The 16,775-nt window shown below is 36.3% G+C and overlaps 3 protein-coding genes across 3 annotated transcripts in view; 2 read left to right on the top strand and 1 right to left on the bottom strand.

The window, feature by feature from the left end:
- On the top strand, positions 2,145-9,576 carry LOC104772229 (disease resistance protein TAO1-like). The gene is made up of 10 exons (XM_019241773.1): positions 2,145-2,947; positions 3,408-4,494; positions 4,572-4,874; positions 4,974-8,066; positions 8,167-8,247; positions 8,488-8,574; positions 8,733-8,829; positions 8,909-9,048; positions 9,123-9,203; positions 9,321-9,576. The coding sequence occupies exons 1-9, from the start codon at positions 2,163-2,165 to the stop codon at positions 9,147-9,149; spliced, it is 5,700 nt and encodes a 1,899-aa protein (XP_019097318.1). The 5' UTR covers positions 2,145-2,162; the 3' UTR covers positions 9,150-9,203; positions 9,321-9,576.
- The window catches only part of LOC104769453 (protein CLT3, chloroplastic), an 8,592-nt gene continuing 1,460 nt past the window's right edge, over positions 9,644-16,775 (bottom strand). The window contains exons 2-8 of the mRNA XM_010493670.2: positions 15,093-15,238; positions 11,056-11,093; positions 10,801-10,916; positions 10,588-10,687; positions 10,470-10,505; positions 10,340-10,390; positions 9,644-10,233 (exon numbers count right to left, since the gene is read on the bottom strand). Of these exons, the coding sequence (XP_010491972.1) occupies positions 9,799-10,233; positions 10,340-10,390; positions 10,470-10,505; positions 10,588-10,687; positions 10,801-10,916; positions 11,056-11,093; positions 15,093-15,238 (922 nt within the window). The 3' untranslated portion in view covers positions 9,644-9,798. The remainder of the gene's footprint in view (positions 10,234-10,339; positions 10,391-10,469; positions 10,506-10,587; positions 10,688-10,800; positions 10,917-11,055; positions 11,094-15,092; positions 15,239-16,775) is intronic.
- LOC104769452 lies at positions 11,516-13,912 on the top strand. The gene is made up of 3 exons (XM_019242460.1): positions 11,516-11,999; positions 12,386-13,473; positions 13,570-13,912. The coding sequence occupies exon 2, from the start codon at positions 12,459-12,461 to the stop codon at positions 13,263-13,265; it is 807 nt and encodes a 268-aa protein (XP_019098005.1). The 5' UTR covers positions 11,516-11,999; positions 12,386-12,458; the 3' UTR covers positions 13,266-13,473; positions 13,570-13,912.

Genomic DNA, 16,775 nt, shown 5'->3' with positions numbered 1-16,775 from the left:
TTTGTAAAGCGGAAATATTTTTCGTAACATATTAATTTAAAAGTTTAAATTTCCTTCCAAAATTTTAAGATATGTTTTTCTTCTTTGTTGATAACACAAGTACCAAAATCCAAATTATCATTTACGTAATTATAAATTATGAACTTTACAAAATTTCTTGTTACCGCAATGATCCAGCCAGATAATGACAATGATATGTTTGTCTTATGAGACTTTATTTTGGATTCATCAGGATGGTCTCTGGTCAGTTAATATAAGTTTATAAGATTTCTAAGGAGAAGATAACAAGGCATCTGTATGTGTGTGATAGACGTTAACCTTTTATTTTTTTGTTTTGAAGTTTGGAATCACATTTGAGACTTAGGGGAATGTATTCAAAACAGGATTTTGGAAGATTTATAAATTTTTTTAAAATCCTTTGTTATTCAACTAGTGATTTTAAAATCAAAAATCTCAAATCCACTGTTATTGAATATGAAATTTGTTAAAAATCATTCAAAATCACTCACAATCCACTGTTATTCAATCAACAATTTACAAAAATCATAACAAATCCACTGTTATTCAAAACCAAATTCTTTTTTTTTTTTAGAAAAACATAATAGTGATTGTGAGAAACTTTGGGTGCATTTTTGTAAGGGAAATCCTATTTAAAAAATTCCACCTTCAGGGTGTGTTTTTACAGGATTGGTTTAAAAAAAAAAACCAAAGAATAGTTTAACGAGGACTAGTTCATCGCTTCTGTATCCTTTGGACTGATTCATCGAGCTGTAACCTGTGGATTGATTCATCGCAGGAAACTATACTTTGGACTAATTCATCGTTTCTGTATCTTTTTTTCTTGTTTTTGTCGATGATTTTTATTGCTTTCTTTAATTATGTTACTAATCTCCTTATCATCTTTTTAGGGTTTTGCTCAATTTTTTAACATCTAATCAATCCACGTTGATGACTCTAATGATCAACCATTTGTTGTTTGATCTTTTTGCATCGGTTTTGCGATTGATCGATCCTCTGCATCGAGATTTTACATGAGCGTACGGGGAAAAACATCGTTGATCCAGTCATCAATATATCTAATTAAGGCTCGTTAATCAACAAGAAGAACTCTGTATATCTTCTAATGGAAGAAGGAAAGATCTTGTAGATATCTAATGGGGGCATGAGTGCTTTAATTTATCTTTAAATTATGTTTTGTACTTTTCAATTGAAAATAATAATAAATCCACTTCGTGTAATAATCAGAACAAGATTAGAAACCCATTGACAAGTCACCTATATACGTATTAACCCACTTTGTGTTATGCTATGAACATCTCTCGTTTAAATATTTGTGTTATGTTGTTTATATATTCGTGTGATGCTGTTTAAATATTTGTGTTATGCTATGTTTAACACCTCTCGTTTCTACTTTCTAGATTTGAGAATCTCTTAAAAACCCAATTTTAAGTCTCACCAAATCTCATCAAATCTCATCAATTCACAAACTATTTTTAAAAAAAAAATAGAAAATAATAATAAATCCACCAAACTACCTTAAAAGCTTATTATAAATCTCATACAATCTAGAATATCATAAATCCTTCATAATCCTCCAAAATCATGTTTTGAATACATCCCCTTATTCTGTAAGGAGGATTTGAAAGTTCTCTTTTTTTTTATATGGAATTTTTTTAGATGTGAAGAGAGCTATGTGGTTGTTATTTTGTGGCGCTTATATTTGACTTTTTAAGCGTTTTTATTATTGTCCTCTTCTACGACGATGGAGATTGTTTTTGCAAGAAGAGCATGACATGAGCGGCTTTACTCTCCTTTGCCTATAGTTAGGGAAAGCCCTAGAACTAGAAGTACTCTGTTTCCGTGGATCTATCCCTCACACCTTTGGGGCGGGAAAAAAGTAAAGCTTTTGTTTTATTTTACGTTTGTTGTTTAGGATTAAAATATTGAGTAGTGACATCGTTGGAGTGGACAGCTATGTATCTTTCATATTTAAAAATTGTAATATTTACCATCGTCCTTTGTACACAGTTTTGATTTTTTTTTAAAAACGTAAATCAAATCACACGTCAAAGAAGATGAACGCGTTAAGAGTATAAAAAGAAGAAAGAGACGACCACAAGATTAGTTTTGGCCGTTTTGGCTTCTCTCTCTCTCTCGAGGAGATGAGAGTCGATGGGATAAGCAGCCGGAGGAACTTTTCACCTAAATATCATCCATGTCGACCGTCATGTTCCGTCACGAAACCTCCGCAACGTCCCTCTTCGATGCTCTTGTCCCAGCGGCAACTCAAGATGTCCTCCAACAGAGGATTTCCTTCGTTTATCAGACTCCCACGGCCTACTCCTTCTACAGCTGCTGCTGCTTCTGATGGCCTCGGCGCTAGTTATCCATCATCCGTTTCCTCCGGTTCCTATTCGATATATGCTGATCCCCTCGGTGGTGATTCTCGACCACCGCCTTTACACTTTTCTCTTGCTACTGACTCTCAGTTGAAATACGATGTATTCCTCAGTTTCCGAGGACCAGATTCCCGTGAGAATTTCGTTAGCCACCTCTACGACGATCTGTGTCGAGAGGGAATAGAAACTTTTGTAGACAGTGAAAAGCTTGATGCAGGGGAGGAGATTGAGCCGGCTTTGTTGGATGCCATCGAACGGTCGAGGATCTCGGTAGTCGTGTTTACCAAGGAATACGCTTCTTCCAAGTGGTGTTTGAGAGAGCTTGCAAAGATCATGGAGTGTAGGAGGACCCGAGGCCATATAGTTTTGCCTGTCTTTCTTGGTGTAGAACCCATGGAGGTCAGGTGGCAAAGGGGCAGCTACAGTGTGGCCTTTTCTAGGCATGATAAGGCTCCCGAGGGATCACAACTAGCTGAGGAAGTAAAAGAATGGAGAAAAGCCATGAGAGAGGCAGCCAATATCTCCGGATTTGATTCTAGTACACTGAGGTAAGTTTGAGATGGCTTAGTGACACATGTAGATGGTATCATGTTCAATGTTAGTATATTGCTTTAGCTGCTTTGGTCAGCTTATTTTAGGAGTTGGTTTAGTGGCGAATTTCTTTGAGTTATTTTCTTCAGAATATAATAAGTTTAGCTTTATATTTTAACACTCATTCAAAAACAGAGGACACATATCTCTATGTTACTGTGACTGTACCATCATATGATAAATTCACTCGAAATGTTTCTAGCTTGTTTTGAAACCTTTAGAAAAAAATATCCCCTATATCCTAGTGCAAGTAACATGTGCTTTGTTTGAGTTAGCAAGCTTGTGGTATCTGCATGTACATTGAAATATTTGAACCCTTAACAGTTGTACAATGTTGTATTTGACTTAATAGTCACTTCAATTCTCAGTTACAATATTTTGTTTTCTTTGTGATCATAATGATTGATGTTTTTGTAGGCCTGCATCTAAACTTGTGGATGAAATTGTTGCACATGTTTTGAAGAACCTAGAAAACATTAGCTTGAGTGAAGACGAGGGCTTGGTGGGAGCTTATTCTCAAGTAAAGGAAGTGGAAGCGTGGTTGGGACATGGATTACATGAAGTGCGGACTATAGGGATATGTGGAATTGGTGGTAGTGGGAAGACTGCCATTGCTGGAGCTGTTTTCAACCGTCAATACCAAATGTTCGATAGCTACTGCTTCCTTGCAAACGTTAGAGAACAATCTAAAAAGCATGGACTTCACGCTTTGAGAAACGAGCTTCTTTGTCGAATTCTTGGTCAGACTGATATAAACATTGCTACTCCTGAAATTGGATCCAGCAGTATAAAGAACCGTCTACGTCGAAAAAGAGTACTTATAGTTCTCGACGATGTAAGCAGCATAACTCAACTGGAGTTTTTGATCAGCAAAACTACTTACTATGCCCCTGGAAGTAGGATCATTGTTACAACAAGAGACATGAATGTAATCAAGAACGCTGACGAGATATATTCTTTGAAGGGACTATCTGACAGTGATTCGCTTGAACTGTTTTCACAATGCGCCTTCAAACAGAGCTATCCGCCTGAAGAATATTTGAAATTGTCAATGAGAGCAGCTGGTTATGCAAAGGGGATCCCTTTGGCTTTGAAAGTTCTTGGTTCCTTTCTCTGCAAGAAAACTATGGTAGAGTGGGAAAGTGCATTGAGAAGACTCAATAGTTCTCTCGACGAAGAGATCTTCAATGTACTCCGAGTAAGTTTTGATGGACTCAGTGATGAAGAGAAGACGACGTTTCTTCATCTTTTGTGTTTCTTCAATGGGCATGAACGAAGATTCATAACTGATATTATTAATGGTTGTGGTATCTCTGCTGATATTTGCATACGTGCACTTGTTGATAAGTGTATGATTACTTTTACTAACGACAGGCTTCAGATTCATGACTTGTTACAGAACATGGGTAGACAAATGATAAAAATAGAGTCACCTCAGGATCCGAGCAGACGCAGCAGGCTCTGCAGCTTTGATGAAGTCCACGAAGTGCTAACAGAAAATACGGTAATAACTAAGTTTCTTATTGAGAAAATATAAGTGTGTACCATTTCATGCATTATAATGTTTCTCTCACACATCAGGGAACTATAGTAACAGAAGGGATATCCCTTGACATTTCTGAGAAAGAAGAGTTGCAGCTCGATTGTCATGCTTTTGAAGAGATGCGTAATCTGAAAATTCTAAGATTTTCGAACGAGCATTGTAATGAAGATAGCTGCAAAATCCACCTTCCAAAAGGTCTTCACTATCTCCCTACTAAACTACGTCTACTTCATTGGGAATGTTATCCTATAGCAAGTTTGCCACTTAGCTTTGATCCGGATAACCTTGTCGAACTTCATATGCCCACTAGCAGACTTGAGCGTCTGTGGGAAGGATCAAAGGTACAATTTATATGTTATGCGCATTTTGGTTTATATATATCTAGCTGAGTTGCATTACAATATTTCAGCCTTTACTTAATTCTGACTTCTTATTTGCAGTCCTTACTTAATTTGAAAGAGATTGATCTTAGCAACTCTCGGTTCTTAAAGGAGTTGCCAGACTTGTCAAATGCTCCCAAAGTTGAACGTATTGATGCCAGAGGATGTGCAGAGTTAGTAACCATCCCAAGTCCAAGAAACAAGTTGGAATCTCTTGAGTTCTTGGATCTCTCTGGTTGCTCAAAGCTAAAAGATTTTCCAGAGATTTCTTGGAATATTAGAAGATTGTGTTTGGCTGATACTGGGATTCTAGAGATTCCTCCATCAATTGAGAATTTCCATCAGCTTAGTGTCCTAGATATGAAACGGTGCAAAATGCTCAAGAACGTTGCACTAATCAGTAAAAAGTTGGAGAAGCTAGAATGTTTGGATCTATCTGGCTGTTCAATTGTTACAAGGTTTCCAGAAATCTCTTACAGTGTGAAAGAGCTTCTTCTAAATGAGACTTCCATAGAAGAGATCCCCTCGGCTATCAAGTACTTCACAAAATTAGAGTTACTTGAGTTAAAGAACTGTCTGAGGTTGACAGGTCTTCCAAGCAGTATTTGTGAGTTACAGTCTCTAGTTGAACTCAATCTTTCTGGATGTTCAAACTTTATTAGCTTTCCTGAAATCACAGAAACCATGTACAACCTGAAGTATCTTTCTTTAAAGGGAACTGCCATTAGAGAGCTACCTTCATCACTCGGGAACTTGACTGGCCTTTGTTCTCTAGATCTTGAGAATTGCAGCAACCTCATTAGCCTTCCAGATAGCTTACTCAAGTTAAAGTCACTTGAGGAACTTAATATCTCTGGTTGCTCAAATTTGGTCAGCTTGCCAGGACGTATTGGAAATCTCGGATCTTTAGTTACTGTCAGAGCAAGTGGATGCAGAAGTGAAGTTGTTGATTTTCTAGAAGGTGGTTCAAGCTCACTCAAAATCTTGGATTTAAGTGACTGTGGGATGACAGAGTTTCCTGAAGCTTTAACACTCTTATCTACAGTGACAGAGCTAGACCTGAGTCAAAACTGTTTCAGCACAATACCTGCAAGCATCAAGGATCTTCAAGATCTCCAAACTCTCGATTTAAGCCATTGCCACGAGCTTGAATCTTTGTTAGGGGTACCAACTGGTCTGACAAGGCTTAACGTAATCAACTCAAGATCGCTGGAAACTGTTGCACTCAGTAACTCTTCTGAGCTTCAGCTTTATCCTTTGAACAATGTGGAAGCCTTTGTGTTTGCTGGTTGTCCATCACTAAGCCAACATGCGACAGACAACATCAAGACTTATGCAAAACGCAGAATCCATGTCATGGCATCCCATCTAGGTCTTACCTTAAACTTCAAAAGTGATGACCTGTCTCTCAACAGATGGATGAAACCTCAACAAGTGCAGTATTTGCTCTCTACCATGTACGGATATGGGAACCTCCATGAAGCACTGATCGGACTACATACAGCCTTTTTCAGTGATGAAATGATATTAGTCGAGCCTCCTCCTAGGCTACTTGGTCGCATACTCCATGATTTCCATGAAAGGTATAAGCTAGATGTTCAAGGTCTGCTACATTTCTTCTCCTTGATCGCACATCTATATCTGTATTACCAAGGAAAGCCTTCAACTAATTTCTGCTTACCAGGAGATAATATTCCTGAATGGTTTTGCCACCAAAGCAATGAGTCATGTGTTGAGGTAATGCTTGAGCATCCCAAACATTCAAATGAGAGTGCTACTTTGGCAGGTTTTGCTATATCGGTTCTTGTTGCGTTTCAAGACTATAATGATGATAAGGGTATCAGCATCAAATATGAGTGTCAGTTCCATTTCAACTATATTGGCACTTATGAAGGATCAGGATATTTGAGGGGATGGGATGGGAAAAAGGGAAAGCCATTGTCTATTGAAGGGGATCATTTGTTCATGGGATTCGATTCTTCTATTCTCTTTGATGCAGCCAATGGAATCGAACAGTTTGTTAAATATTCTGAAGATCTTGTTAAAGCCAGTTTTCAATGTTATGTTATTGATGAGGATGGGAATCCTATTAATTCTTGCACGGTAAAAAAGTGTGCAATCCAACCACTNCTCGATTTAAGCCATTGCCACGAGCTTGAATCTTTGTTAGGGGTACCAACTGGTCTGACAAGGCTTAACGTAATCAACTCAAGATCGCTGGAAACTGTTGCACTCAGTAACTCTTCTGAGCTTCAGCTTTATCCTTTGAACAATGTGGAAGCCTTTGTGTTTGCTGGTTGTCCATCACTAAGCCAACATGCGACAGACAACATCAAGACTTATGCAAAACGCAGAATCCATGTCATGGCATCCCATCTAGGTCTTACCTTAAACTTCAAAAGTGATGACCTGTCTCTCAACAGATGGATGAAACCTCAACAAGTGCAGTATTTGCTCTCTACCATGTACGGATATGGGAACCTCCATGAAGCACTGATCGGACTACATACAGCCTTTTTCAGTGATGAAATGATATTAGTCGAGCCTCCTCCTAGGCTACTTGGTCGCATACTCCATGATTTCCATGAAAGGTATAAGCTAGATGTTCAAGGTCTGCTACATTTCTTCTCCTTGATCGCACATCTATATCTGTATTACCAAGGAAAGCCTTCAACTAATTTCTGCTTACCAGGAGATAATATTCCTGAATGGTTTTGCCACCAAAGCAATGAGTCATGTGTTGAGGTAATGCTTGAGCATCCCAAACATTCAAATGAGAGTGCTACTTTGGCAGGTTTTGCTATATCGGTTCTTGTTGCGTTTCAAGACTATAATGATGATAAGGGTATCAGCATCAAATATGAGTGTCAGTTCCATTTCAACTATATTGGCACTTATGAAGGATCAGGATATTTGAGGGGATGGGATGGGAAAAAGGGAAAGCCATTGTCTATTGAAGGGGATCATTTGTTCATGGGATTCGATTCTTCTATTCTCTTTGATGCAGCCAATGGAATCGAACAGTTTGTTAAATATTCTGAAGATCTTGTTAAAGCCAGTTTTCAATGTTATGTTATTGATGAGGATGGGAATCCTATTAATTCTTGCACGGTAAAAAAGTGTGCAATCCAACCACTCTATACATGTGACCTGGTATGCATATACATATATAATCAGTTCTTATGGTTAATTGGTGTTTTCAACTCTGTTTTACATTGAATAGTTCTGGATCTGCCTTTTTCTTAATTGTCAGACCAAGTCTCCAAAGGAAATCTTAAGCATACAAGACATAACCAAAGGACTGACCACAAGTTTTACAGGGTTTCTTGAGAAGGTATGTTATTTCAGACTCTAAATAGTACTGTTTCTTGATTACTAGAAAGCCTATCAAGTTGTAACCTGGATTATGATATGTTATGTGGCTTTGATGATCTTTACATTGTTTCTCATGAGTTGTTTCTTTTGACTCTGATTATTCTGCTTTGATTTGGTTGTTAGAAGTCAGTTTTAGAGTGGTTAGCATGTCTATCTTTGTTTTTTGTTCAAATTAAACTCAAGATGCTTCTGGTTTCAGGTGTTGAGAGATTTGGACTTATATGGTGCAATCTCATTAGGTATCATGAATGTTCTTGGTAACTTATCTGTGGATGTTTTCCATCAGGTGTGTTCACTCTTAGCTCGGGGTTTTATCTCAGCATTGTGGATATTGTTCCATGCATTGTTCAAACTATATGTATGCATACTGAATTCGAAAAGGTTCCCCATCTTTTAGTCATGCATCATGAAAAACTACTTACTTATTTTTGTTTTCCCTTGTAGGGAGGATATGTTTATATCATCATAAAATGTGAAAATGGAGGCCTACCTTTAGGCCTTCAAGTTTTGAATTTGCATCTTGGGACAGCACCACTTGCAGGTCTCATTATTCATATTTTCTGGAATATATGTATGTATCTTTAGTACTTGATGAATCTTCTCTTATTGCTTCTGTATAGTCAAGCTGATCCAAATGGCCAAACAATCTCAAGATTCAAGGGCATTCTCAATTGAGTTCTCGAATGTGGACGGTGGAGACTTTGGTTGCAGAATCAAAGTTAAGAAATGCGAGTTCCGTCCATTGCAGAGCCATATCATGGTAAAAGCACTCATAGTCTTTGCATCATTACAGCTAACATCCTTTTATGTGTTAGAGGTCTAACATCCTTACAGCTAATTGACAGATATGCTATTACTTAAGTTTAAAAGGAACCAAATTGCTGGATGGAGATGTGACATATGTTTGTGATGCATGTGAGTTTGCTTCTCTGTTCAGGCTTTTGTCTTTGTGATTTTCCTTAAGGATTAGTGGAGTTTTGGTATTAGAGCTAATTTTAGTTGTTTATTTTGTTTGAAACACAACTTTTGCAGGGATACTGAATCAATATCTCCTTCATCACCATCAAGGTTATAAAAGGTTCGACAAGTTTCTTCTTAATCAAAGTGTTCATTTATATTTTTGGATGAGGCATCCATATAAAACATTCAAATGCAGGATCTAGACTCAACGCTGAGATGATATTTTTTTGTTTCTAAACTCAGTTTTTCCTTCTAGATGTTGTATTTGGATACAATTTTGATGGTTTATGAGGTTGTATAAATACACTTTATGCAATTTATCCCAAAATGACTAAGACTGGCATATATTTTAGTAGTTTGTTATATGACTTAAGTAATTTTGATCTTGATCCAAATCGAACCAAGAAAGCGTCAACTTTTACATTAACGTCATCAAAATATGTTACGATATATACATCATTCAATCCTCATATTACCTTGATTCAAACCGAATCTTCATAAATCTCTCAAATCTTTTTATTGAAAACAAAAACCCTTAGTTAAGCCCTCTCTAGGTGGGAGGAGGTGAAGGAATGACTGTATCAGTATGAGAAGAGTTAGCTCCTTGTGGTGTCCAACTGTAAAGAATCATTCCCAATACAAGTATGATTGTTCCTCCCATGAACCCTGTTGGTAGTGATGACGCAACTCCAAGGTACGGTAATGGCATTGTGAACAGAAACACTGCAATTGGCACTGAGATTGTAGATGCAAGACATGACACCACCGCGGTTGAAAGCTTGAGAAGTCTTAAAAGCGCAATGTTATAGCCAATGTTCACTATCACAAACAATAGAGGCAAAAACGGAGCCCCATCACATCCTTTTGTTAGTGTCCCAATGTTGAGGAAGCAAACCGCACCATCTTTTAGGTAGCTACCGAGTTGATTAAACGGTATGCCCCAAAGTTTTGAAAGAAACGGAAGAAGCAATGCGATGCAGATGGCCTAATTGGTTAGGGAATAAAACACCAAAGAGCAAGATTACTTATCTTGGAATGCAAGTTAGTGCTAAGAGAGATCAAGGGGATATTTTAGGGTAAGAAATACCTACTTGGAAAGCTGAACCATATGAATTTACTATAAATAGATCGAGTGAAGCTCCCTGTGATAGTATAGAGGGGAGATTATTTCTCAGTTTTTCAAACAAAACAAACAAAAACTCACTGTGATATGCAAGGTACCTTTAATCGTTTTTGGCTATCTATAAAAATGACTTCCTGTAAGAAAAAAGAATTAAAGATCGATTAAAGAGAATAATTTCAAGTAAATTAGAAGGTTGTGATCAGGTGAATAACGAACCTTTAATACTGTACCTGCTCCTTGAAGGAAGAAAGAAAGGACCATTAGAAGAATCCAAAATACTCCGGCTTCCTTTAATGAATGAGCAGCACCTGATCCACTACAGATGCAAGAACCATATAAATGGTGATTCTTGTTGTGAAAACACCCAAAAGAGAAGCACAAAAAGATTGGTTATCTTGAGAGCAAGCGGACCGAGGAGATTAATCTAACCTTGCCACACTGACGATGACACCGAGAGCTACTAGAGTGCATCCGAGTATTTGGTTTACGCTATATCTCCTCCGGAGAAAAATGATGGAGAAGAAAATTTGCCAGATTAGAAATGTCTATAAGAAAACAATTGAGTATGTTATTAGCAGCAATATCAAGAACACATGGTTTTAAGGGGAATGAAAAATGTCAGTTGTTCACACTACTTAAATCAAGAAGTGATTCATATATTTATCTAGTTATACAGCTTCTAACCTGAGACAAAACTGTAGTAGATGGCCCCGAAAGATTCGCTGAGTAGAGAAAACAAAAAGATGAATAAAGTTGCTTTCGTAAGATGAATGCATTTATGCTGAGTACTCTCATTCCCTCTTAAAAGAATTAACCATTCAAAATAAGGTTCGCACTACAACAAATATGTACATTGATAGCAGACGGATATAGCTCATTTTCCGTCACTGCTATGAAAGATGAGATTTTTTTTCGCTTACTTTTTAATAGCATCTTATTAACGCTATGATAGGAAAATTATGTAGCGGGAAACAAAAGTGACTTTTGTCCGCCAATACTTAGTGAAATTATTCACTTAATCGCCAAATAAAAAAAAAACCCAAAAACTCGACACACTCTCTCTCTCTCTCTCGTTACAACCTAAGCTCAACCTAAGAAGATTTCTTCTTCTAAATTCTCTGTGTGTGCTCAAATTCTTCTAAATTTCTTATCAATTCTTCAGTTTTATCGCCGTTTGTGAAAAGCCCCAATTTCGCCGTTTGTGAAAAGCCCCAATTTCGCCCTAAATCTCCATATCCATCGCAATTGATAGCTCGAATCCATTTTTGAGGCATGTCTTTCTTCTTCCTCCTAATTTCGTTATTTGTTTCGATTATTTGTGATTTCAAACAGCTTTTGATTTCGATAAGGGTCAGATTTAGTTATCTGTTTTGTTAGGGTTCGATTTATCTAGATTTATTTCGTTATCTGTTTTTTAGGGTTCGATTATTTACAGATTTTGAGAATGTGGAGTTTCGAATCCATCTGTTTTGTTAGGGTTCGATTATTTACAGATTTGACTCAAAAATAGCTTTTGGATTTGAGTATTTGCGCCTTCATAAACTGAACGATTTTTTTTTTTTCCCAAGTGTTGGTGATTGAAATGTTGGGGAACTGAAGCTTCTCATTTCTCTGTACTCACACAACAGGTTAGTATCACTCAACCAATAGTTAAACATTATTATTACACACGAATATTGGTGATTGCTATGTTTTGTCCTTTGAGTCTGATTCGTATAAATAGTGATTAGATTAGTGAGATTTTACACAGTTAGATATTGGTTTAAGAGCATCTGTATGTGTCTGAAGTAGTGCAGTATTGTCTGAATTGTTGCTTAATGTGAGCTTTGTATAATATGTATCTCTATTTTATCTATAAAGGTTAAAATTTATATTATAACATATAATGTTGGACAAGGCATGGGTGCATCTATGCAGGTAAGGAATTATATTTCATAATTAGGTTTTATTTTGGGTTTGGATACTTTAAGATGTTCTTTTAGTTATGATTTTTTTCTTTAATTATCCATTGAAGAGCTGATCCTGGTTATAAAAGTGGAGCTTGGAAATTTGTAAGGGATGTGTCTGCGGCTTTAGGTGACATAGAAATGATAATATGTCCTTGTAAAGACTGTCGTAATGTAGTACGACAGTTAAACAGTGTTGTGGTTGAGCATCTTGTAATAAGAGGGATGGATGAGGCATACAAGGTGCATAGTGATTGGTATCATCATGGAGATGTGAAGTCAGTAGATGAATTTCAAAGTAAACCAACTCAGTGGAATGAGGAAGTTTTTGAGTTATATAAAGCTGCTGAATTTTTTGATCAAGAGTTGGCTTTTAGAGGTGACTTAGCTGACCAACCTGTGGGCGACTTAAGTGAGATTGCAGAGGGTGAGGACCAACAAGAGGATGAGTTCCTTGCAAAGATCCGGGATGCTGAAACCCCACTATACCCTAGCTGTTCAAACCACAGCAAGTTATCGGCTATTGTGACTTTGTTTAGGATTAAGACACATAATGGCTGGTCGGATAAGAGCTTCAATGAACTGCTTCAGACATTGCCAAGCATGTTGCCAGATGGTAATGTCTTTCACACATCATTGTATGATGTCAAGAAATTTTTAAAGAGCTTTCATATGGGATATGAAAAGATCGACGCATGTGTTAATGATTGCTGCCTCTTCAGAAAGAAGTTAAAGAAGCTTGATAAATGTCCCAAATGTAATGCTTCACGGTGGAAGACTAATAAGCGGACTAATGAGGTAAAGAAAGGTGTCCCACAGAAAGTATTAAGATATTTTCCAATTATACCAAGGCTGAAGAGAATGTTCAGATCAGAGGACATGGCTAAGGACTTACGGTGGCATTACACTAACAAGATTCTTTCTTCTGATCCGGATTCTTTCTTCTGATCCGGATGACATAGTGAATGACTGTCGTCTTGGCCCTTATGATCTCAAAGTGTTAGTTGAAGCTGCATATAAACCAGATGCATTTCTATGGAGACCTGCACAAAAGATCTTTCATATGAAAGAAGCTGTTGGACATATAATCGCATGGCCAACTGATAAGTGTAGACTGGTAGACAACAACATCCAAATGGAAGACATTGCCCCTATGGTATTTATAATTTCTAGCAATGTGTTAGCAATGTATTACCCCTGTCTATAATGCTAATTAATTATATTGGATTTGTTTACTGATTGTGTTTAACAGGGTATACAAGGAAACAAATGTAAACTATTGGATTTGTCTAAGGGTGACGTCATTGTTGCTGAGGGGCGTTGGGAGACACAAGAACCAAGTGCGTTGGTTAACGGAATTCCTCTTGGACCAAAAGCAGTTAAAGTATTTGTGGATTCAGTAAAGCAGCCTGATACATCACTATGGAGACCTACAGCTGAAATGTCATTTCTTGAGGACTGTTTGATGGCTTACGTATCTTGGCCCCTGAGTAAGGTTGATTTTGAAAATCCCTCAACTCCAACTGGTCAGAATGCTACATCACATGCTTCTTTGTCTGCATCAAAGGCCAAGTCTGCAGCCACAGCTTCTAAGTCTGCTACAGAGTCCAAAACTTCAGCAACAGCTTCAAAGGCTGCATCGCAGGCCAAATCTGCATCTATGTCTTCTAAGTCTGCATCTGGTTCTGAGTCTCCTGTTGATGATGCAACGGGTCCAATATCACCAATAAAGAATACTTTACCATCACAGTCTCCTCTCAGGAAGTCTCCAGTAAGTGTTTTCATATGTTATGAAGTTGTTTTTGTTAATTATATGATGACTGATGGTTTATATTGTAAACATGGCAGCGCATTAATAAAGTTATTTCCAAGGAGAATAAGAAGTGCAAGTTGATGGATTTAACTGAAAAGAATAGGGTTGTGGCTGAAGGACGATGGGGAACAAATGATCCAGAACATAAGGTTCACTTTACTCGCTTGGGTTCTAATGCAGTTAAAGTGTGGATAGATGTTGTGAAGGTGAAAAATGTAAAAGTTTGGAGGCCATCCGATGAAATAGAGATTATTGAAGATGCACTTAGCTCCTGCATTGCTTGGCCAGAGAACAAGGTCATTATGTCTTAAACTGATGGTTTTATTGTGTAATGTTAAGTACTTGAGATTGCTTGTTTATTTTGGATGTTCTTGAGACTTTGATGGTAAACTGATGTTCTTGAGACTTTTGTTATGTATTTTGGATCTGAGACGTTTATTAATCAGATTTTATGAGATTTTATAAAACAGGTTATGTGTGCTATAATCACATATCAGAAAATGCTATAAAAGTACAGGTAAACGTTATGATAAAAGAATATACCATAGCACAGTAAACAAGATAAAACAGCATTTCGCAACAGCTATATTAGATATGTATAACATAGCACGAAAAATTAAATATTGTATAAATTTTTGCAAAATTATAATCTTGATAATACAGCAGTTTATTAGAGCTATGCTATAAAACTATAACATAGCACGAAAAAACAAATGTTGTATAAATTTTTTCAAAATTATGATCTTGATAATATAGCAATTTCTTAAAGCTATGTTATATTTTTATAACATAGCATACGTAATAAGTGCTATTGTATATGGGGTACATATAATAACAGTGCCCTAAAACAGCGCTCATGAAAACGCTATCAAAGACCTATGATAGCGTTTTTCTCTGGTTAACAATGTGCATATTTGTTGTAGTGTCGCGTAGAGAAATCCATAAATGTAATGTTGTTATACCTGCTGCTGCCATTCCAGACGCTGCAGCTAGAGCCTCTAAGATGCCAACAATTAAAAATGGAGGTTTTGGCACAGAGAGCATCGCATCTGTGACAGTTCCAGCACGATATCGAATATACAAGATAGTATAATATACAGCTACATACCTATACATGAAAAAATAAGCAAAAGATGAAAGTGGTTCTGTACATTAAAGTTTGATAATATATATATATAAAACAAGATTATTCCAGGACATCATATAGCACTAATTAAAGAAAACGAATACGAGAGCAAAATCTTTCACGGCGAGTATTGATCAAAGAAAGTTTCAGGTCCAACAAGAACATAGCAACCATCATATATATTTCTTAAATAAATTAAAAAAACCAAAATATATCTCTACGACTCTACCTAATCATTGTAAAATAATCTTAAGAGACCTCAACATAAACATTTTGGTAATAACCAAAGAGAAAAACATTTGTTGTTGTTTGACAAGTTAAGATTCAAGAATCTGATGCAACAAAACAAACTTGACTAGCAGACAGCAAACACATGGAAAAGGGACTCCACGAATATGTAGGTGATCAATTCCGGTTTGGATTCCTATTAGTTTGGTTTGAGAAACCTCACCATAATAAACTATGGTTTGGTCCCATAATTGTATGTACTTTCTCAATTCTTTGTGTGGTTAATGGTTATATTACAAAAGTGGAAAGAAACCATAATATTTGGTTTTGTAAAGGGTTTGGTTGAGCTTAGTAGGGCCATTAGGAAAAATTAATTAAGTGTAAAGCCAGTGGACCCGTAGAGAATGGCTTCTAATAAGGAGCGGATAATGATATGTGAGAATATGTGATGTATGGACGGACTATATTCAATTTGGTTCCACCACCTTTTTATTTTGATAACATGGTTCCACCAACTTACATACGTTGTGATTTTTTCCTCTATCATCTTATCAACGAATTAATGTCCCTATTGTTAGTGCTAATTTTTCTTTTATAGAAATATATATTTAGTCAATAGAAAAGCCTTTTGCAAATGGTTATAAAATTAATCTATTAATAGTAACTTCGAACAGTCATGATTAACCCAAAAATAATACTAAAAAAAAGGAATGTGAATAATAAATTATGTACATTCATTGCATGTAGAGAAATGATTGATTAGATGAATGTCCCCAAGTAAGAAAGAAGTATCCAACTCGAAAGAGACTACAAGCCAACTCTGACCCGTTCCAACAAGTTTCTCATTTTATTCAAATTTTCAGAGTTTAATTATCTATCATCTTCTTGAGAATTTTTATATAAGAACGATTTTTTTTTTTAATTTCACTTAAATCCAATGACCCAAAGGATACCAACCACATAACAAACAAACAAACAAACAAAAAAAAAACACTCCCAAGTTTTTAATTGACAATGTTAAACGTGCTAACCAAACAAATAAATCGACACTTAGGAACTATTCTTTAGCATTACTAACCTCTAAATTCATGCATACCACAAAATTCTCTAAAGGTTATTTAAAACTACAACTAGGTGTTTTCGTAATATTATTTTAATTAGGTTTTCAATTGTTAGATTAAAAAGAATGTATTATCGTAACATTAAAAAAATATATATATATATAAAATCATTGAATGAACGCATTTAACGATCGTCTGTCAAAAAAAAAAAAAAAAAAAAAAAAAATTAA

This window comes from Camelina sativa, chromosome 20 (assembly GCF_000633955.1).
Source record: "Camelina sativa cultivar DH55 chromosome 20, Cs, whole genome shotgun sequence".
NCBI lineage: Eukaryota > Viridiplantae > Streptophyta > Magnoliopsida > Brassicales > Brassicaceae > Camelina > Camelina sativa.
This window is presented reverse-complemented; position numbering and strand designations above follow the sequence as displayed.